The sequence below is a fragment of the Pseudophryne corroboree genome, chromosome 2 (assembly GCF_028390025.1).
Source record: "Pseudophryne corroboree isolate aPseCor3 chromosome 2, aPseCor3.hap2, whole genome shotgun sequence".
NCBI classification, from domain to species: domain Eukaryota; kingdom Metazoa; phylum Chordata; class Amphibia; order Anura; family Myobatrachidae; genus Pseudophryne; species Pseudophryne corroboree.
The window spans coordinates 101,778,262-101,802,202 of NC_086445.1; the positions used below are offsets into that span (position 1 = coordinate 101,778,262).

General features: G+C 46.1%; 1 protein-coding gene across 1 annotated transcript in view; it reads right to left on the minus strand.

Annotated features, from left to right (window-relative positions):
- GUCY1A2 (guanylate cyclase 1 soluble subunit alpha 2) overlaps positions 1-23,941 on the minus strand; it is a 374,872-nt gene that overhangs the window by 126,755 nt on the left and 224,176 nt on the right. Inside the window, exon 5 of the mRNA XM_063951569.1 lies at positions 9,654-10,139. Coding sequence (XP_063807639.1) covers positions 9,654-10,139 — 486 coding nt within the window. The remainder of the gene's footprint in view (positions 1-9,653; positions 10,140-23,941) is intronic.

Sequence of the window (23,941 nt, forward strand, 5' to 3'; positions counted from 1 at the left end):
TAGGTCAACAGGTCTAAAGGTCGACATGAGTTTTTCACATTTTTTGGGGGGGGGATTTTTTCCTACTTAACGATCCACGTGGACTACGATTGGAACGGTAAAGTGTGCCGAGCGAAGCGGTAGCGGAGAGAAGGCACCATGCGAGGGGACGCGGTGCACTAATTTGGGATCCCGGTCACTTTACGAAGAAAACGACACCAAAAAAAAAATAAATTCCCCATGTCGACCTTTAGACCTGTCGACCTAGCACATGTCGACCTAGAAACCCTGTCGACATTTCATCCATGTCGACCTAGTGACTGTCGACCTATAGTGGTCGACTTAAACATTGTCGACCTAGATACTGTCGATAAAACGAACCACACCCTTACACAATATATAATCTCAATATAGTATTTGCACTGTCAGGGGTTGTCAGTATATGTGTTCTACATTCTCAATGTTGACAATCACTGGGGTCAGTTCAATTTAATGCAGATTGAATAACGCTGGAAGGGAGCTCACGGAGCTATTCAGTTAAGTGCGATGTTGTCCCTGACTAGAGGGGGTAAGCGCAGAAATCTGACAACACTAGGTCTGCAATGCTGTTTTGTGACCTAGAACTGCGCAAAAAGCGGCAAGGCAGTTTAGTCAGAGAATGCCCGTTCTCGCGACTAAAGACCCTGTTGCGCCCTCCGGGTGCTATTCAGTCCGCGTTGAATTGAATTGACCCCATTATGTGCACATGAAAAATGTCAACATGGTCATAATTTCAACATTCTTAGAATCTTCTTGACATAATGTTTTTCTAGTCTATCTTTAACCCTAACAGTAACCCTAACCCTATCTCCATTGTCAACCCTAACTAGGGAGGCAAATCCCGGGCTATTTTTTTCAATCCCGGGCCATTTTTTCAATTTCGGGTATCGGAATTGAAAAATGGTCAATCTTGGGATACCCAGGATTGGTGTTTCCGTGTGTGGCCGCCTTCCTCACCCCGCCCCGCACACATAGCTCATCATAGCACCGGGATGGCGGGCGGGTGGAAACAATTAGCTTCACTCTCCCGTCGGCTCCCAGCGGTGTGTGACGGCACAGTGTGACCTCTCACTGCACGTCACACTGCGTTGGGGAGCCGGGAAGAGGAAGCTGGCCAGCGTCTGAGCGTCCTGAGGATGCTCAATGCTGATCCCTCAATCCCCGGGATTGGAGTTTCCAATCTCAGGATTGAATACCGGTCGTTTTTGGGCAGAAATCCCGGGATACTGACGATCCCGGGATTGGCCTCCCTAACACTAACCCAAACAGTAACTCTAATAAAAACCCAACCCAATGCTAAGCCTCATAGAGATGTCAGCATTTTGTAGTTGTAAACATTAATGACGTTCACATTTTAACCATGTTGACATTATCTTTGTTGACCCTTTGCTTTGCCCCTTGGCCAGAATAGGACATGCTCCCTTTGGTGCAGCATGGTGGATGAGCGGGAGAGAGGGGGGAAGATAGACATTCCTCTTGACCAGAATAGGACATACTCCCTTTGGTGCAGCATGGTGGATGAGCGGGAGAGAGGGGGGAAAGATAGACATTCCCCTTGGCCAGAATACGACATGCTCCCTTTGATGCAGCGTGTGCTGGATGAGTGGGAGGGGGGGGGGGGAGATAGACATTCCTCTTGGCCAGAATAGGACATGCTCCCTTTGGTGCAGCATGGTGGATGAGCGGGAGAGAGGGGGTAAGATAGACATTCCCTTTGGCCAGAATAGGACATGCTCCCTTGATTGGGAGAGCATTGTTAATTTTGTCAACAAAAATTTTGACTAAAAGTAATCGTCAACTACAGTGTATTTCATGAACAAAATTATACTAAATTAGACTACAATTAAAACTGAGATCCACTGACTAAATCTTAGCTAAAACAAAGCAAAAAAAAGCGAATAAAACTAAATTTAAAATTCTTGTCAAAATTAACACTGGAAATAGGGTTTTACATTTTTAAAGATTAAGTATGTGTTCAAGATAATTGCAGAAAATAAATATGACCTGCTATGAAGTAAATATGCCTGTGTATTGCACTTGTTTGTTCTAACAATCTTAATGCATTCATTTGTATATGATATATGGGTGTACTACGGTAAGTCAGACTCAGTATGAAACACATTCTCAGCCTACAGAGCCTAGATTACTAAACACATAGATAAAGGTACTGTTTGAAAACTTCTCAAGGAAATAATTCTTTCTTCAGCAAAATCCATTACAGTATCATTAAGCTGTTTGCAAAAGTTCCAACTAAAACAATGACTAGAATTAAACTAAAATGAAAACTGGGATCCACTGACTAAATCTTGACTAAAATGACGCAATAAAAAAGACTAAAATGTGACTTTAAACAAACTACAAATTTAAGTCAGCAACTAAAACTAAATTGCATATCCTTGCCAAAATGAGCACTGTGGGAAATGGGAAAAGAGTGACATTCCCCTTGGCCACAGTAGGACATGCTCCCTTTGGTGTAGCATGGTGGTTGAGTGGGAGAGAGGGGGAAAGATAGACATTCCCCTTGGCCAGAGTAGGACACGCACCTTTTGGTGTAGCACGGTGGTTGAGTGGGAGAGAGGGGAAAAGATAGCCATTCCCTTTGGCCAGAGTAGGACATGACCCCTTTGGTGTAGCACAGTGGTTGAGTGGGAGAGAGGGGTAAAGATAGATATTCCCCTTGGCCAGAGTAGGACATACTCCCTTTGGTGTAGCACGGTGGTTGAGTGGGAGAGAGAGGAAAGATAGACATTCCTCTTGGCCAGAGTACGACATGACCCCTTTGGGGTAGCACAGTGGTTGAGTGGGAGAGAGGGGTAAAAATAGACATTCCTCTTGGCCAGAGTAGGACATGACCCCTTTGGTATATCACGGTGATTGAGTGGGAGAGAGGGGTGAAGATAGACATTCCCCTTGGCCAGAGTAGGACATGTCCCCTTTGGTGTAGCATGATGGATGAGCGTGAGAGAGAGGTGAACCTATACATTCCCCTTGGCCAGAGTAGCACTTGCCCCCTTGGTGCAGCACGGTGGATGAGCAGGAAAGGGGGGGTGGAAATAGTCATTCCCCTTGGCCAGAGTAGGACATGCCCCCTTTGTTGTCACACCTAGGTGTTCCTTGTACAGTTTCCTAGAAATCGTTTTTCCAAAGTTGGCAAGTCTGACAATTCTACAGCCAAATATTTGTGTGAACATGTTCTGTTATTTTATTTATATAGGTAGTAACGAAAATACAAGCTACAAGCTTCAAGCCCCTAATGTATGACTCATTTTCACCAAGAGTCTTCCCTGCAACCTACTGTTCAGGATCCACAGCAAAACAGGAACATGGGAACAGCAACGCTAATGCTCCCTAGAGGCAAGCATGTCTAATTTAATGTGGGAATTGTGTAAGTCATGAAAGAAAATGCTGGATCAAAGACACCAACTTGTTTCTCACACTCCTATTTCTCTTCTATATGGGGGAGGGAGCTGCTACGGCATTTCAAGTTATATAGACAGCATGAGCATGTTGACAATGTACAGTACATTAAATCAGAGGTTCTATACATTTTTGGAACAGGATATTAGAGACATTTGGGACCTGTGCAGTAGCTTTGAATTAATATTGTATTGTATTTTAATTAAAGCAATATCAGTTGCAAATTATTATTTCCCAATGCTGGACTATGCTGCTTACTTACCTTCAAGTAATCTGGAAATATAAGTCTGCAGTCATTTTTCTTTATTGTGTACAATTATATATTTTTTGCTGCATAATATCAAATATTTTTAGTAATTAGATTATTACTTGGTGCTGTAAGAATTGGATATCTTATTGAGAAGCCTGTTACCAAGGGCTGCACAAATACCAGAAAAAAAATAAAACATTTCTGGTGCTATTATGCTTTGTAATATATGGCATAATGTGCCCTGCTACATATTATAAATAGAGATGTGTGGTTCTGATTTTTAGAAATCTCAACACCCCCAAATTTAGGGGATCTGTTATGCATGGTTTTAGATTGTTTTAATAAATTGTTTTCACCTGTTCATTCATTCATCCATCCATTCAATTCATTATGACTATTTAGCGCTGCTATTTCTTTGTGTATTTTAATTGGTTGGTAGGTTTGACTAACACCTACATTTTATCAGCAGAATTAGAAAAACTCACCCAAAAGCGCCTGATTCTACCCATTGGGTATTTTATCATTCTTACATTACTGGTAGTGCCTGGCGAGCAATCCAGTACTAGTGCTGCGGCTGCTGCCAGTCATATTACTTCTTCAACATCTACTAAAAGGTAGTCAAGGGGAAAGAAAGTGTACAAAAGGTCACCTCAAATCTAAACAGCATTTCAAAATGGTTTAGAAAACATTACATCTAAATATGAGAGGAAAATTCACTGCCAAAAAATATAAAATTGCCAACATGCCTTACACCACACGCAGTGGCAAAGAAAGGCTCAGACCATGGCCTTTCTTTGTGAGCTGCTACTGCTTTTCATGCAATAAAAGGCATATCGCAGAATTTGTGAAAGACAGGGCCAAACAGTCAGGCATCTTCTGTAACCTTGCTTTCAACACCTAGATCTGTCACTTTTACAATAGACAAATCAGTGCCCTAAAACATGGTTGAAGAACAAATTGTGCATTTCAGAATCTTTGCAAATTCTTGAGGAGAGTGTAGGGGTGTATATGTTAGCTATGTCTGAGTCTGACATTTTTGATTCAGACACTGGAATCCTAGAAGAGCCTCTTTCCACCATTCATGTACCCTCTGCAAATGTGAGGATGAGTAGTAGTTAAAGTAAGGATGGTGATTGTTCAGACATAGAAATTGAGGATGCTACTGTGGAAGTGCAATAGGATAAGGAGCTACCTCCAAAAAATGTGAAAAAAACTGATGTTCATTAAAATAAATGACAAATTCTATGGTGAAGACCTGTGCCGCTAAGTACAATATTGCGTGATTATGATATTAAAAACAGTGAGGAGGGTGATGATGATAAGTCTGACATGTTCCAAATGTGACAGTGAATAACAACACTGTTAGCCGCCTTAAGCCAATTCTTAGCATGATTTGTGGGAGCCCAAACAAACCAAGCACTTTAGCCACAAAAGTGGTACTTCTGTCGCTGAAGTGCTTGGTTTGTTAAACTGTGCATGTCCTTTTTAACATACAACATAAGGGTGGATGGTAGGGCCCAAGGACAATGCCATCATGCACCACTTTTCTTTCAATTATGGGCTGTATTTTGAGAAGGCATTGTTGATGCTCCTCTGTGATGCTGTCTTGTGGGTGCATGACTGGCAGTATATAATAAATGAATTAGAAAGAATAACAATTTATATACTATTTTTTTTGGAGAGGGCAATAAAACATTTTTGTTAGTTATTGCACTAATACATTACTAATTTGCCACACATTTTTAACTAGAAATAATGTGGTGTCTCACAAAACAAACAAATACAGAATTATGGAGCATATTTCATATTATTTAGTAATATGCACAAGAGAAATTATTAACAACAGTCAATAAATATGCTTGCAAGCTTGTAGATCATGGATTAGCATAAAACCTCTGCATGTGGACTAGATTTAGGAGAAAAAATATTATATTATTCCTCGTACTCAGACTCCCTGGTGAACCTCATAAATGTACTAGAGGGGTGTATTACACAAATAGGAAGTAGGGGGGGGGGTGTTATATGACCAGTAGGTCAGCCTCATAACATTTGTTAGAGTAAGATAAGCTGATTTGGAACTACAGGTATTAATTTTCTCAACTTCCCTTTGAACCCTTGTTGTAGGGATTCGCTGGCTATCAACATTGTATTCTAAGGGGTATATTCAACTGATGTCGAAAGCTGCCGTCTGTTGAAAAGACGGCAGTTTTCGACTTTTTAAGGTCGAATCATGATTCGACCTATTCAATCAAACCCCAAATTTTTCGACAAGTCGAGGAATTCGACTTGTCGAAAAGCACGTGGATCGGCGGAATAGCTGCCGATCCACGTGCTTGTGTCGAAAATGGGGCCAAACCCGATTTGGCCCCCTTTTCGACCATCTCAGTCCGACATAAAAAAATGTCGGACTGAGATGTGGGACCCAGAGGAGGAGGTGGGGAGCCCCGGGGAGACAGGGGGACAGCCGTGGGCATACAGGGGAGGGCAGCGCTACAGCACAGAGCTACAGCAGGATGTCTCACAGCCGCACCGTTCAAGGCAGCGTCCACCCGGCTCCAGCAAGTGAGGTCACGCTTGCTGGAGCCGGGTGGACACTGCCGTGAGGCTGTGTGACATCCTCCTGCAGCGCAACTGTAGCACTGATCTCCTCCATCTGTCCGCGGCTGGCCCCGCTGGTCTCCCCTCGGCTCCCCCCTCTCCTCCTCTGGGTCCCTCATCTCAATTCGACTTTTTAAAAGTCGAATTGAGATGAGATTTGAATAGGGGTTGTCGGATCCATTCCGACAAATGCATGTCGGAATGGATCCGACCCTAATTGAATATACCCCCAAATCTTTAATTCAAATTTTATAAATGAACTAATCCATTTCAGTCAATTACTTAGTCAATCAATATGAATCAATGAATCAATCAATTAATTTTCATGAGATTCAAAACCAAATCCGGACCCGAAACAAAACACTTGAGGGTAGTTTTGCCAAAACTTAAAACCAAACCAAAACATGAGGGTCGGCACACATCTCCAATTATAAGCATGTTTTAGTCACTGAACAGCTATGTGACTATATCAATGAACAAGACTGTCATTATTTAACTTGGAAAATTGTATATTGTCATTTGTTCTAAACATTTTACCTAAAGAACAATGAAGTGATGACATCAAAAGTCATAAATTATAGCTATTATCACTACAGTAGTTTATAATAAATTAGTGTAACTTGACTGTTATGATTCCATGCACACCTAATTCACCAACAGTGCTTCTTCCTAGATTAGAGGAGCACAGATACAAAACATAACGAGGAGAAGGTTGCCAGATGCATTGGAAGAAGACACAGGGGTATATATATGTTAGTGCATGGTGCTCCATACAAAATCCCAATCAGTTAAGATAGTAGATCATGTACTGCAGATTGTAAAGTCTTAAAACCGGTTCTTCGCCCATTTGTTTTTTCAATGTAATTTTGTGATTTGCACAGACTTATGATGTGGGATAAGTGGTGGCTTGTTGGCTGTCTGGCTGGGGAGTCCGCTCGCATCCTTCGCCTTCTCCCAGTGATTGATGGCTGTTATCACCGGGAGGCAGGGCTTAGGTCCAGCTGCAGTGAGGCAGGGCTTAGGTCCGGCTGCAGTAAGGCAGGGCTTAGGTCCAGTGGCGGGTATTAACTCTGGCACTGCTAAACAAGCTGTCTTCTAGGGAATGTATCAGTTGAAGTCCATAGAAGTCACATATGGCTGACGTTATAGCAGGGGTGTGGCGTCCCAAGGGAAGCACTCTCTCTGTAATCGCAAGCGGACTGGCATTCCCAGGGGGGTAAAAACACATCTCCCTAGGTCTGCCTGTGTGGCTGTGATTTGCAGTGAGTGCTTCCTATGGCACTAGGCAGACACTTCACGTGGCAGATTTACTGTGGGAGGGGTAGTAATCCTACAGCAACAAGGTAAAATCCACAACTGTGTGGGATGCAGCTCAGATGTCTACAGTCACTATGCATACGGTAACTCCACAGACGCAAATAAGCCGGTGCAGAGATCCCAACATGATTAAAATGCTAAGTAAAATGTTTTAACCGTGCAGCCATTATAACTTTAAACATGCTCCTACAGTGGACTGCATAAAGTTAATTTATAATGTCCGCATGATTAATATACCACGTCCGAATCCCGATGTCGGCTTTCTGGTGTCTACCGAGTCACTGCCGAAATTATGACTGTAGGTAAGCCATAACTTACTCAATGATGTTCATATGCAACTTGGTGTTCATTCTATAACCTATGTACAGTGCTACAGAACCTTTCTAAATAAAAAATAATAAAAACATAACTACATTGCCGCAATCTCCCAATAGCATGAAAAGAAAAATTATTTTGCATAAGAATTAAATGAAATCCAATGAATTACCGTATATACTCGAGTATAAGCCGACTTTTTCAGCACTTTTTTTTGTGCTGAAAAAGCCACCTCGGCTTATACTCGAGTCAGTGACAGGCAGAGGCAGAGCAGTGTGAAGGAGGGACACGAAGCGCACAGCGCGCGGCTCTCCTGTGTCCCTCCTGCATCTCCGGCGGCAGCAGCGGCGGTTCTATTACAGGAAGTACCCGTTCGTGACCTCTGATCACGAACCGGCACTTCCTTTAATAGACCTGCCGCGGCCGCCGAAGATGCAGGAGGGACACAGGAGAGGCGCGTGCTGTGCGCTTCGTGTCCCTCCAGAAGACAGCGCGGGATCGACGGAGGGGTAAGTAACAACACTGTGGGGCATACCTGGCACTTGGCGAGGGAGCATATCTGGCAGCATGAGGGGGTATATGTGGCAGCATGAGGGGACATATCTGGCAGCATGAGGGGACATATCTGGCAGCATGAGGGGGCATATCTGGCAGCATGAGGGGGCATATCTGGCAGCATGAGGGGGCATATCTGGCAGCATGAGGGGGCATATGTGGCAGCATGAGGGGCATATGTGGCAGCATGAGGGGCATATGTGGCAGCATGAGGGGCATATGTGGCAGCATGAGGGTCATATGTGGCAGCATGAGGGACATATGTGGCAGCATGAGGGCATATCTGGCACATCAGGCACTGTGGGGCATATCTGGCACTGTGGGCATATCTGGCAGTGTGGGGGCATATCTGGCAGTGTGGGGGCATATCTGGCAGTATGAGGGCATATCTGGCAGTATGAGGGCATATCTGGCAGTATGAGGGCATATCTGGCACTGAGGGCTGTGTACGGCTAGAGCTGCATTTCCCACCCTAGGCTTATACTCGAGTCAATAAGTTTTCCCAGGTTTTTGTGGTAGAATTAGGTGCCTCGGCTTATATTCGGGTCGACTTATACTCGAGTATATACGGTAATTCCCAATGTCCAAGAACCCTGTATGAAAACGCAATAAAATACAATAAAAAGTGTGGACTTTCCACATTTTCTCTAAATAAATCATCTTAATTTCCACTTCTCAGACCTGTCAGCATTCACCTCCACTGCTCTCATGCCAAAGCGGTCTTTCTGAATATCTCACGTCTGTGGGTTGGACTGGGTCACAGGGGAAACCCCCAGGGTTGTCAAGAGGCCCAGCCCATGCCCTCTCTAATGGATAGGCAAACCAATGTGGTGGCAGGCAAAACCCCCTTTGGAGACTGGCCATTCCCCTAAATCCCCCCAGTGGGCCCTTCAGGCCCCAGTCCGACACTGATTTTTCCGTAATTTCAATATTGCATGCCATAATGAGATATCTTTGGAATGGGACCCAAGTCCAAACACAGAATTCATTTATGTTTTATATACTCCTTATACACATAGCCTGAAGGTGATTTTATGCAATATTTTTAATTGTCTGTGTACATTGAACCATCATCACGCTCAAAAAGTTTGGGATTTTTGGATATGGTAGACACCTGTATTACTTTTTGCTGTACATGTGAATTACTTAATACCGAGAAAGAAATTGCAAATGTGAGTGTTACCTTATATATATCCAGAAAGCCGCATTGATAATCAAATCGAGTGTACAGTTCGTTCAGCATGCTAATCACTTGCATGGGCGTGCACTGAGCACAGACCGCGGTGAACCCAACAATGTCCGAGAAGAGCATTGTGACTTCGTCAAACTTCCTGGCTTCCACAGTCTTCCCTTCCCAAAGCTGCTGAGCTACGTCTCCTGGAAATATCGAACAGAGAAGGTCTACTGTTTTCTTCTTCTCCTCCTCCAAAGCCTGGTGGGTCTTTTCTAAAGTATCTTTCAATTTATCCATGCGTTTTTTCAGTCCGTCTTGAGCCTTGGCTTGTTCACCAACTAATATGACATCACGGGTGGCATCGTGGATAGGTATGTCAGAAAGATGCAAGCCTCGTCCCATCAGTTCATCCAGTTTGTCAACACAAGGAGAACCCAAAAACAGGATAGAATTGGACTCAGGGACGTGGATCATTTGTCCTTTTACCTCCATCACCTGCAATAATGAAATATAATATAGAATTAGAGGAACTCTAACTCCAAAATGCAAATCTTACAAAATGACTCAGAAAAGGTACAATACATTATTCAGCAGTAACCATACATTGCATGGTAGCTCAGTTAAAAAATTAAATATTTTCTCCTATCTCCGTTACTAACGGCAGACGTTTCCTTCTTTACATTTAGACCTGTTAGGATCTGATGTAGGCCAAAAACCTAAGACTGTAGTTATTTGAACTGCTGTGACATCACCCTATGAATAAATGCATCAACCAATCGAAACAGTGCATTTGGGCAGAGAGCATTTGCAAGCTGTGATTGAACTTCCTGTTTAGTTAGAAAAGGACCTCCCCCAAACAAGTTGTTCTTTCAGTTATTTGAGGTACAGTTTTGTGTGAACAGTACTACACAGACTTTGATACACATGAGTTTCAGATATTAATTGTTGGACCTTTAGAGAACATTGGATTATTGTAACATCTCCTATATATTAGGCCAAATCTGTGACTCTGTGCGTGGCCGTAACGCTGGGTGGAGTCACAGGGCTGGGCGGAGTCACCTGCTTCTGCTGTGTCCCAGCACAACACTACCTACTCATAGCCAGGTGGACAGCGCCAGCAGTATCAGCCACACAAACCGGCCACCATCAGAGGGAAACACTCCACCGTGCACGGTACCACAATACATACCCACACCCCACCCTTGGTTTCCCCCGCAACACACAACGCACCGAATCCTCCTTCCCCAACACCTAGGCACTAGCTCCCACATACAGCCACTGGCGCAACACACTGGCCGGGAACCCACTAACCCCCGCACCACCAAAACCTCCCTCGACAACCCCCCGTCCCCAGCTTCCACCTCCAGCCACTCACGGGCAGCGCTGGACGGGAGCCACCTGACACCCGCACCCCGACAGCCTGCCTCCGCAACCACCCTGTCCCCAGCTCCCACCTCCAGCCACTCACGGGCAGCGCTGGACGGGAGCCGCCTGACACCCGCACCCCGACAGCCTGCCTCCGCAACCACCCCGTCCCCAGCTCCCACCTCCAGCCACTCACGGGCAGCACTGGACGGGAGCCGCCTGACACCCGCACTCCGACAGCCTGCCTCCGCAACCCCCTCCCCCCCTACCCAGCTTCCACATGTACACGCTGCCCAGGAGCCGCCGGCACACGCTGCTCTGGAACTAAGCCACACGTTCATGCCGCCCACCATCACCCCGACTACACGCCGCACCTGCCTCTCTACCAGCCTCTGCTGTCTGCTGCCCCCAGACCCCTCTAATGCATGTGGCTTACCCTACCTACCACCCCCCCACCCCCACCCCACGGACACCAAACATCCCACAATCTAACACTGCTACCACTTCTACCTCTCACACACACACACACACACACACCCTCCACACTCTTCCACACACACACCCTACACACTCTTCCACACACACACACACACACACACACTCTTACACACACACACACCCTCCACACTCTTCCACACACACACCCTCCGCACTCTTACACACACACACACACACACACACACACCCTCCACACTCTTCCACACACACCCTCCACACACACACACACACACACTTCCACACACACACACACACACACACACACACACACTCCCTCCCCCCCCCTTCTCCCCCCTCCCACAAAACACCTTGCCCATCTGGACTACACCACCACCCAAGAACAACCACTCCTACACCAATTAGGGTCAACCCAACACAAAACACACCCAACACTACTTTTAACACACATACCCACAACCACCTTTCCAAAACACCCGCACACACCCCAAGACCATCACCCACCCCCAATAACACCATACCGGCCAACCACCCTCCACAAATACAACACCCCTCAAATACCCCCTGCACCCCAGCACAACCGTAACCATCTGACTAATCCAGACACCACCACCCCTGCCCCCTTCCCTCCCCTTCCGTCTCCTCCCCTCCCCTTCCGTCTCCTCCCCTCCCCTTCCCCTGCACACATCACAAACCCACCAAAACACTCCACCATGCACCCACCCATCTTATGTGCACCTCCTCCACCCATGCAAACTTCAAACCCCCTCCCCCATCCACCTCCCACCCACATCTGCATCCCACACTGCACCTCCGGTCACCACCACCATCCCTCCCCACTACGCAACAACATATACAGGCAGCAAAGCCACTCCACACACTTGCCAAAGCACCATAAATCACAGAACACCACACGCCTAACTAGCCGCCCCTTACAAGTAACAGTCCACCACGCACCTTCCCTTCATAACCCTCCAAAAAACAACCAAACACCACCCTAACCCTATCGCACACCCACCTCCCTCCCTCTGCAACCAACTTATTCGCCCAAACCATCAAAACACCAATGACCCGACAACACTACCGCCATATCCTAAAGGCACTAATTCCCTAATTCCACCAGCAACAAAAAAAATAACTTACACAACCAGCAGTACTTTTCACAAACACCCCCACACCCCCGCAACCACCTGTACAACACCCCCCGCACACCACAACCCCATCCCACAACCCCATATCTCCCACACACCCTCCACAACTACAACACCCATCCAACACCCCCTGCACCAAAGCACAAGCTTAGCCATCTGACAAATCACACCTCTGAACAAAAACCTCACCCACCCACAACTTCAACACACTACACCCCCCCCACTACAATTAAACCACCACACCTCACAAACACATCCATCTACCACCCAAGCACAATACCTAACACACCCCTTCCATAAATACATCCCACCTTGCACCTCAACACAGCCTTCCACATCCCCCTAGCCTACTCACCCCCCATCCTCCCATGCACACACCACACGACCCTACACACCTCACGCTATCCAGACAACCCTGCGCCATGGCACCTTTACACACCCTATCCCTTATCCACACACCTACAACTCCGCCAAGTGCAGTACCTCAGGCCCCCTCCACCAACCTCACCCCTAGCCCAAAGTATACAGTGACCGGACCACATCCACCGTCCAGCCTTACTGTGGTCAGCCACCAACCACAGCTTCTTACGGACAGACAGCCGTATCCATGTACCCCTTCACACAAAACAGTCCACGAACCACAGTCCCTTCACCCCCCTCCACAATGTACACCAAAGCCGCCCTAAACCTATTAGATCCAACCTTTCAACCTACCCTTAACCAACATACACCCCCACCCACACCCTACACCCCCATCAAGTCCCCCTTGCACATGCCATAGACACACCCTGCACCCTCTCTCAACCTACCTGCCCGCAAACCCTTCCTCCCTCACACACACACACACACACTTTACCTTCACCCTCCCTTATTGCCATCCCTCCCAATGCTAACCACCCACTACTCACATCATGTACAAACCACATTTTCTTCCACCCCTCAAAAACATCACCCCCATCCGCACGCCCCTTTTCCAAAAAACCATCCTCCACATCCACCTCACACAATACCATCCCACTCTGCACACTGTCACTACCTACATCATAAAACACTCCCACCACAAACAAACCCCTACCCCTCAACACAACCCCACCCACGCCTTCAACTCACCCACCTCCACCACATCCCCTGCACCTCACAAGCACATCCCACATACAACCTAACACTCACCATCCACACAGACACCACCCAACCATTGCCCCATACACCTGACCAGCCCATTCACCATCCCCCTACAACAATCCCCACCCCCCTTCCTAAATTACACCACACTACCCCAAATACCCTACATCATCCCACCACACTCCCCATGTGCAACTCCCCCACCTTCCAACACCCTCCCATGTCCCCGTGTACCCCACAAACACAAATCCAACAAATACAATTCCTCCTAGCACCTACACCATCCCTTACCGCTTGCCCACTATATACGCAGTCACTGGCCCCCATCCATGGGTAAGCCCATACACGTTCATTCACCCTCCCCAGCATCTTACCAACCCACAGCCCTAACCTACTAACACTCACACCACCACACCAAACCCATTACCATCACCACCATCAACACTCCAAACACAACCCCCACTCTCCCTATCACATACATCCTCAAACCCTAACCCACCTAACCAACCCACCACACTCACAACACCCCCTAACCACTTATGAACACCCTGCCAAATGCTAAACACCCTCAACCCACCTGCACACCACACATTTCTCCATCACACACAGCACATCAGTTCCCCCTTCAACAGTTCCATACCCCCCCTGGCAACCCTCCACCACTCACAACATCCACATACCCCATTTACAACACCACCTCTGCACCAACATCCCTGTCCACAAGTCAATTTTACACACAACCATCCACCACACACACCACCTACAACACCAACCCTCCACACAACCAGTCAATACCACAATCACAGGACAACGCCAACACACACACACCTCCACCTCACTACACCCACCCCCTTTCACATTCACACAACACACCATGTACACTGTTGCCCCACACTCGCACAACACACACATGCCCAGCACCCACAACGCCTCACACTAACATCCACCCAACCCCCTTGCCCCATCCTTGACACACAGCTTATTCAAATACACCACCCCTCCACCTCCTCCTAAACATCAACAAAACCATCAACCTCCGCCTACCCCACTCCTCCCATGAACACTACAAAGCCATGTGAAACTCCACCACCCATTACTCTACACCTTCACCTTTCTGTAGGGGTTACGGGGGCGTAGCCCCTTACGACGGTGTGAAGAGCGCCCGTAGGGCGCGATGAATCACCTAGTATAATATATATGAGCAGTCCCTATGACATGTTTACGGAGTTAATCATTGTCAAATATAGCAATATGTTTTCTCTTTTGTTGGTGTTATTTTGTACGTTTTACCATATCTGAGCCAAAGTAGTGGACATGTGTTCCTTTGCGAGCTCGCTTCACTTGCCACGCTTCGGGCAAGGTTACTGTTCCCAATCATAGTTCATGTGGATGGAAATTGATGAAAAAGTTGACTTTGTTTTTTCAGAAAATGACCATATGCATGTCAAACATTGTCATGTCAATCTTTTCAACCTGTTGACCATTTGAACATGTCGCTCTAATCACTGTCTGTAGAATTCTGACCCCGTCATTTGGGGACGACTTATTGACTGTCTATCTTTTTACTGTAGACCTATCAACCAGATACCATGTCAATGTGACATATAACAATCAAGTGCAAAGGCTGCCTGTGTCACATGACCCCTTTAGCAGAAGTACTGCATTCTACATTCAGCATCATGCACCAATACATACAGTACTTGCCTACATTCTTGGAAGTTGCGGGAGAATCACGATTTTACTGGTAGCCCCCCACACCCACGGAGGGATCGGTATGAAATACCTACAATCAAAATCCCGACGGTCGAAATCCCGACAGCAATTGACCGGCGGTCAAAATCCCGACAAGGTAAAAATCCCGAAATGGACAAAATACCGACATTTAAAATACCGACAAGGTCAAAATACCGACATGAGTTTTTCATTGTTTTTTAGCGTGTATGTCGACATAGGTCAACATGGACACCGTATAAGTGAACCTCGTCCCCTCGCATGGCTCCCTGCGATCGCCATGCTTCGGGCACGGTGCCTCGCTGCGCTCGGCACACTATTATATTCCCCCTCCAGGTCCACCGGGATGGTAAAATATGAACTAGTCGTTTTCAATGAAAAAATCATGAAAAACTCATGTCGGCATTTTGACCTGTCAACATTTTACATGTCGGTATTTTGACCTTGTCTGTATTTTAAATGTCGGTATATTGTCCATGTCGGGATTTTGACCTTGTCGGGATTTTGACCGTCGGTCAGTTGCTGACAGGATTTCGACCGTCTGGATTTTGATTGTCAGTAAATTGACTGCATCCCTCCACGGAAGTAGTAATAGCGATGAGCATTTAAGTAAACCTCTGAGGTCAGATAATCTTAACTGATTGTTATTAAAACACTTTATTAAGTTTCTAAATCATAACAGCTTATTAATGTCACATGTGGAGCACACAATTTCTTTGTTATCTTTATGTTGCCATCATTTCTCAGATATAACATTCCCCACTCATGTCATCCATGCATGGACCAACTAATAATTATAGCAAGTTGGTGGGTGTTAGTACGTCTGATTTTATTTTGAGCATTAACGAAATATAGGATAAATTCCAAAATGAAATTGGATAGTGTTATTACACAGTAAAAGTGTCCACATAGGGAAGTGTCACTTGATATTTTCAGTTTTTTCCCCCTTATTTATCAATTATGGTAATTTTACTGAATATTGATCAATCAATAGTATTGGAATTTCCAGATTGATGCTCATTTAATTATTAACAGTTATTTATGTAGAGCCTACATATTTATACATAGCTTTGCAGACAGAATGTAATCAGTCACATCAGTCCATACTTGCCTACTCTCTCGGAAGCTGTGGGAGGCTCCCGTTTTTTTGGGGGTAGCTGCCCGCACCCCCAGAAGAGTACGCAGGCCTCCCGCATCCTGCTCGCACCCTAGTGATGCGGGCAGGATGAAGAGATAGACTCCCGTATACGAGAGTCCGTGGGATGGGGAAGGGGTTAAAATGATGCAAATTGCGTCATTTTAGTCCCACCCCCTTCCTATGGACCGGCGAATCACTGAGTTTCCCGACGTGGGGGTGGGGCTTAATGATGTCTTAACCCAGCCCCAGTCTCCTGCAGTGTCTCCACTCCGGGAGAATATATTTAAAGTCGGCAAGTATGCATCAGTCATTTCCCCAGTGGAATAAGTGAAACCCGCCACCATATGGATACACACCAGGACTCATTTTGTTAGAAGCCTAATAACCTACTGTCTTAGGGCCTAATTCGCGATGCAAGCACATTTTTTAAGAAAGGTGCGCTCAGCGCACACGCAGGTCCCATCCTGCACGTGCACTTCATGTTATTGGGTCACATTAACTGATTGACAGGCAGAGGCGTTCGGTGGGGGCCACAACCAAGCGTTTCTGGGGCAGCGCCGGGGAAATGGGGGCATGTTGATGGCATTTTAGGGGCGGCTGCGTGTCATTACAAGCAGCCTTTCCGATCTAAAAATGGCGATGGGACTCCTGCCGTCGCAGCCAGGCTGCGCCGGCAAGAGCCATCCACAGCTTCTGCGACCACGCTGTAATTGTGTCGCAATCACAATTACAGCATGATCGCAGTGGGTGTGCGGTGGGTGGCATGCTGGGCGGCCTTGCCCTGTGATGGGCGGCCCTTAATAAGCAGAATTTGCAATCCTTACTGAATTAGGCCCTTAGCACGCAGCTAATGTGCACAATTTTGCTGATGCTGCCACCGTCTGGAAATGCATTGAAACGCCCACAGGTTATATTGCCAATCCAAGTGGCTGCCTACAAAGATGCAGTGCCAGTCGCACATCCTTTCATAATCGACCATCTGAGTAACCTATGGTTAAAAAGAATGGCTGCAGGAATTGGGACGCTGGTGACGCAGCTGTGTATTTGCCACCACTCCCCGTTACCTCCACCAAGCAGTCTCTGATTGTCAGTCACTCTGCAAATACATTCACACTCTGAGTGGCATAGCTAAGGTACCTAGGTACATGCGCAGTGTGGCTTAGATACATATCCATTTTACTGATAATCTCAAGTCCATAAATATTGGCATTGTGTATAACTCAGAATCAGGCCCACTGAGAGGATACCCACACCAACTCCACATACTGTAGATAGGTCCCTAATCAGATTCAAACCCATGTCCCCAGCACTGTAAGAAAGCAAAGCCAACCACTATGCCACAAATCAGGAGAGTACATGCTTCCTGCACTCCGCTTTGTGGGTTAACCCAAATTCTCCTAGCAAATTTTTTATTTTTTATGAGATCAAAGAAAGGGACATGGAGATTACATCAATAGTGCTGTGTCACAGTGGACGATTATATTTGCAGGTGGTTCAGTCCACTGAGTTATTGAAAATCCACACACCGTAACTTCTAAATCCATTACTAGAAGAACAAGTGAAACAGTATTAACTGCAGTCTAGAATTACATTTGATACAAGCCTCTCTCTCTTACCCCTTGCTCATTCCCCTGCAGCAAAAGAGGATACCGTTCATTTTTACAAATCATATAGTACAACAAAGTGTATACTGTAGGTGGCACTTGATGCAAACAAATGAAACTGGACGCTGGTATCGACATGGTAGCCGCGTCCAGTTTCATATGTTTGCATCGAGTGTCACCTATATAGTTTGTTATATACATGGAGATCCAGTGATTAGTCAAGGAGGAGGGCACCTGCATTGTTTGACCTATTGGCGACTTGTGAGGGGTGCTGTGATTGTGTATATACAGACTATATATCTAGAGAAAACAGTGGTGTGCATTTTACAGTCCACATGAATTACATGTCCCACAATAATGATTTGCCACAGAATAGTCTCAAAATTCTATGAGATCAGTGTTCTTTCATAAGCACTGAAACCACTTATCTGCGTCTCCCCCTTTACCCAAATCCACTCATCGGTCTGTGCAAATAGTGTCAGGAAGACTTACTGGCAAGCATTCCACAGCGGAGGCCAACATCAGCAGGTAGAACAATACAACCATAGTCTTGGCGAGATTTTACATAGATCCTTCTACAGCAAGACGTTCAGTGCATGTATAGGCCACGCCCCTTACACGTTTCATCATCCAGACATCGTCAGAGCTATGCATTCTATGTCCAATACCTTGCTTGCCAAGTACTGTATATCTTTCTGGTTAATGCACTATGTGGGTATGGGTCATTAGGTCAACCACACTTAGGTCGACTGTCACTAGGTACAGTGTCGGACTGGCCCACAGGGGAAAAGGGGAAACCACCGGTGGGCCCTCCTCCTCCTCTAGGGATCAGGTTCCAGACTCTATCCTAGTGCACATGAATTATGTATTATACTTATGTTACATTATACTTCACAATAATATTGTTTATACCAAGGGGAACAGAAAATGTACTCTGTAATGGTTAGCCAAACCTCTGTGGTGGCTGGCCACGCCCCAGTGGAGCCTGGCCACACCTTTAAGCATGGGCTCCTAAAACAGCATTCCCCCGGTGGGCCTTTCGTGCCCCAGTCCGACACTGACTAGGTAGACCACTATTGGTCGACATGCATTAGGTTGACGTGGTCATTGGGTCGACATGAACAAGATCGACATGAAAAAGGTCGACTTGAGTTTTTTGGGGGGTTTTGTCGTTTTCTACGTAAAATGACAGGGAACCCCAATTAGTGCACCGTGTCCCCTCGCACGGCTCACTACGCTCACCATGCTTCGGGCTGCACTCGGCACAGGTTACTATTTCCAATCGTAGTCCATGTGGATTGTAACGTATGAAAAATAAAATAAAAATAGTTTTTTTTTGGAAAATCGCATGTCGACCTTTTCCCACGTCGACCTAGTACTTGCCGACCTAGTGACCACGTCGACCTAATGAACGTCGACCAATAGTGGTTGACCTAATGACTGTTGACCTAAGTTTTGTCGACCTAATGACCGTATCCCCACTGTGTAAATTCTTTTGAAATCGATGATGACGATTATTATCATTTATAATATACTATATCCATAAGTTTTGAAGAAACAAGAAAGCATTTCCTGTACAGTAAAATGCCAATGCCATGCAGCAAAAGCCAGTATAAAAAGAAAAAAATGAGATAAACATGCAGGCACAGAATAAAAAGCTGAAGACTAAGATTATAATAATAATATATTAAAGAATAAATCTAAACTTGGCAATGAGGCAAGATAACAGCAGTACGGGAGACGGCGCAGACTCCAGTGTCACGGATAAAAGGGAAATGATTGTGATTGTATTTATAGAATGTAATCATTGCACAGTGGGAAGCAGATACGCAGTGCAGGAAGTATTGTAACGCTGGGAGATGACTGTACACTGTAGAGAGTATGCAAGAACACCGTAACATGATTACAGGAGAATCAAATGACTGATTTGTTACTTTCTAAGATTGTTTTTTATTGTACTTAGAAAATCACAACATTGTTAGCACAAGCATAATGTGTTATTATTATTATTATTATTATTATTATTATCATCTTTTTTATGTAAAAGCTCATTCACATCAAAGCATTTGACGTTTTAAACTGTCTATTGCAGTGTTTAGTTTACTATTATATATTACTATATGTTTTTTATTAAATTGCTTTAAAAAATGCTCAGCAATGTTAATTAAGGGATGCAGATTTATTGCAATAAAAAGAAGCACTATAAAACGCTGTGTGCAGTATAAGATTACCATAGGTTTTTGCAATTTGGATTTTAAAACAAGCACTGAGAACAAGCACTGTAGAAGTAGAACTAGAGATGAGCGCCTGAAATTTTTCGGGTTTTGTGTTTTGGTTTTGGGTTCGGTTCCGCGGCCGTGTTTTGGGTTCGAACGCGTTTTGGCAAAACCTCACCGAATTTTTTTTGTCGGATTCGGGTGTGTTTTGGATTCGGGTGTTTTTTTCAAAAAACCCTAAAAAACAGCTTAAATCATAGAATTTGGGGGTCATTTTGATCCCAAAGTATTATTAACCTCAAAAAACATAATTTACACTCATTTTCAGCCTATTCTGAACACATCACACCTCACAATATTATTTTTAGTCCTAAAATTTGCACCGAGGTCGCTGTGTGAGTAAGATAAGCGACCCTAGTGGCCGACACAAACACCGGGCCCATCTAGGAGTGGCACTGCAGTGTCACGCAGGATGTCCCTTCCAAAAAACCCTCCCCAAACAGCACATGACGCAAAGAAAAAAAGAGGCGCAATGAGGTAGCTGTGTGAGTAAGATTAGCGACCCTAGTGGCCGACACAAACACCGGGCCCATCTAGGAGTGGCACTGCAGTGTCACGCAGGATGGCCCTTCCAAAAAACCCTCCCCAAACAGCACATGACGCAAAGAAAAAAAGAGGCGCAATGAGGTAGCTGTGTGAGTAAGATTAGCGACCCTAGTGGCCGACACAAACACCGGGCCCATCTAGGAGTGGCACTGCAGTGTCACGCAGGATGGCCCTTCCAAAAAACCCTCCCCAAACAGCACATGACGCAAAGAAAAAAAGAGGCGCAATGAGGTAGCTGACTGTGTGAGTAAGATTAGCGACCCTAGTGGCCGACACAAACACCGGGCACATCTAGGAGTGGCACTGCAGTGTCACGCAGGATGTCCCTTCCAAAAAACCCTCCCCAAACAGCACATGACGCAAAGAAAAAAAGAGGCGCAATGAGGTAGCTGTGTGAGTAAGATTAGCGACCCTAGTGGCCGACACAAACACCGGGCCCATCTAGGAGTGGCACTGCAGTGTCACGCAGGATGTCCCTTCCAAAAAACCCTCCCCAATCAGCACATGATGCAAAGAAAAAGAAAAGAAAAAAGAGGTGCAAGATGGAATTATCTTTGGGCCCTCCCACCCACCCTTATGTTGTATAAACAAAACAGGACATGCACACTTTAACCAACCCATCATTTCAGTGACAGGGTCTGCCACACGACTGTGACTGATATGACGGGTTGGTTTGGACCCCCCCCAAAAAAGAAGCAATTAATCTCTCCTTGCACAAACTGGCTCTACAGAGGCAAGATGTCCACCTCATCTTCACCCTCCGATATATCACCGTGTACATCCCCCTCCTCACAGATTATCAATTCGTCCCCACTGGAATCCACCATCTCAGCTCCCTGTGTACTTTGTGGAGGCAATTGCTGCTGGTCAATGTCTCCGCGGAGGAATTGATTATAATTCATTTTAATGAACATCATCTTCTCCACATTTTCTGGATGTAACCTCGTACGCCGATTGCTGACAAGGTGAGCGGCGGCACTAAACACTCTTTCGGAGTACACACTTGTGGGAGGGCAACTTAGGTAGAATAAAGCCAGTTTGTGCAAGGGCCTCCAAATTGCCTCTTTTTCCTGCCAGTATAAGTACGGACTGTGTGACGTGCCTACTTGGATGCGGTCACTCATATAATCCTCCACCATTCTATCAATGTTGAGAGAATCATATGCAGTGACAGTAGACGACATGTCCGTAATCGTTGTCAGGTCCTTCAGTCCGGACCAGATGTCAGCATCAGCAGTCGCTCCAGACTGCCCTGCATCACCGCCAGCGGGTGGGCTCGGAATTCTGAGCCTTTTCCTCGCACCCCCAGTTGCGGGAGAATGTGAAGGAGGAGATGTTGACAGGTCGCGTTCCGCTTGACTTGACAATTTTGTCACCAGCAGGTCTTTCAACCCCAGCAGACCTGTGTCTGCCGGAAAGAGAGATCCAAGGTAGGCTTTAAATCTAGGATCGAGCACGGTGGCCAAAATGTAGTGCTCTGATTTCAACAGATTGACCACCCGTGAATCCTTGTTAAGCGAATTAAGGGCTGCATCCACAAGTCCCACATGCCTAGCGGAATCGCTCCGTGTTAGCTCCTTCTTCAATGCCTCCAGCTTCTTCTGCAAAAGCCTGATGAGGGGAATGACCTGACTCAGGCTGGCAGTGTCTGAACTGACTTCACGTGTGGCAAGTTCAAAGGGCATCAGAACCTTGCACAACGTTGAAATCATTCTCCACTGCACTTGAGACAGGTGCATTCCATCTCCTATATCGTGCTCAATTGTATAGGCTTGAATGGCCTTTTGCTGCTCCTCCAACCTCTGAAGCATATAGAGGGTTGAATTCCACCTCGTTACCACTTCTTGCTTCAGATGATGGCAGGGCAGGTTCAGTAGTTTTTGGTGGTGCTCCAGTCTTCTGTACGTGGTGCCTGTACGCCGAAAGTGTCCCGCAATTTTTCTGGCCACCGACAGCATCTCTTGCACGCCCCTGTCGTTTTTTAAAAAATTCTGCACCACCAAATTCAAGGTATGTGCAAAACATGGGACGTGCTGGAATTTGCCCATATTTAATGCACACACAATATTGCTGGCGTTGTCCGATGCCACAAATCCACAGGAGAGTCCAATTGGGGTAAGCCATTCCGCGATGATCTTCCTCAGTTGCCGTAAGAGGTTTTCAGCTGTGTGCGTATTCTGGAAAGCGGTGATACAAAGCGTAGCCTGCCTAGGAAAGAGTTGGCGTTTGCGAGATGCTGCTACTGGTGCCGCCGCTGCTGTTCTTGCGGCGGGAGTCCATACATCTACCCAGTGGGCTGTCACAGTCATATAGTCCTGACCCTGCCCTGCTCCACTTGTCCACATGTCCGTGGTTAAGTGGACATTGGGTACAACTGCATTTTTTAGGACACTGGTGAGTCTTTTTCTGACGTCCGTGTACATTCTCGGTATCGCCTGCCTAGAGAAGTGGAACCTAGATGGTATTTGGTAACGGGGGCACACTGCCTCAATAAATTGTCTAGTTCCCTGTGAACTAACGGCGGATACCGGACGCACGTCTAACACCAACATAGTTGTCAAGGACTCAGTTATCCGCTTTGCAGTAGGATGACTGCTGTGATATTTCATCTTCCTCGCAAAGGACTGTTGAACAGTCAATTGCTTACTGGAAGTAGTACAAGTGGGCTTACGACTTCCCCTCTGGGATGACCATCGACTCCCAGCGGCAACAACAGCAGCGCCAGCAGCAGTAGGCGTTACACGCAAGGATGCATCGGAGGAATCCCAGGCAGGAAAGGACTCGTCAGACTTGCCAGTGACATGGCCTGCAGGACTATTGGCATTCCTGGGGAAGGAGGAAATTGACACTGAGGGAGTTGGTGGGGTGGTTTGCGTGAGCTTGGTTACAAGAGGAAGGGATTTACTGG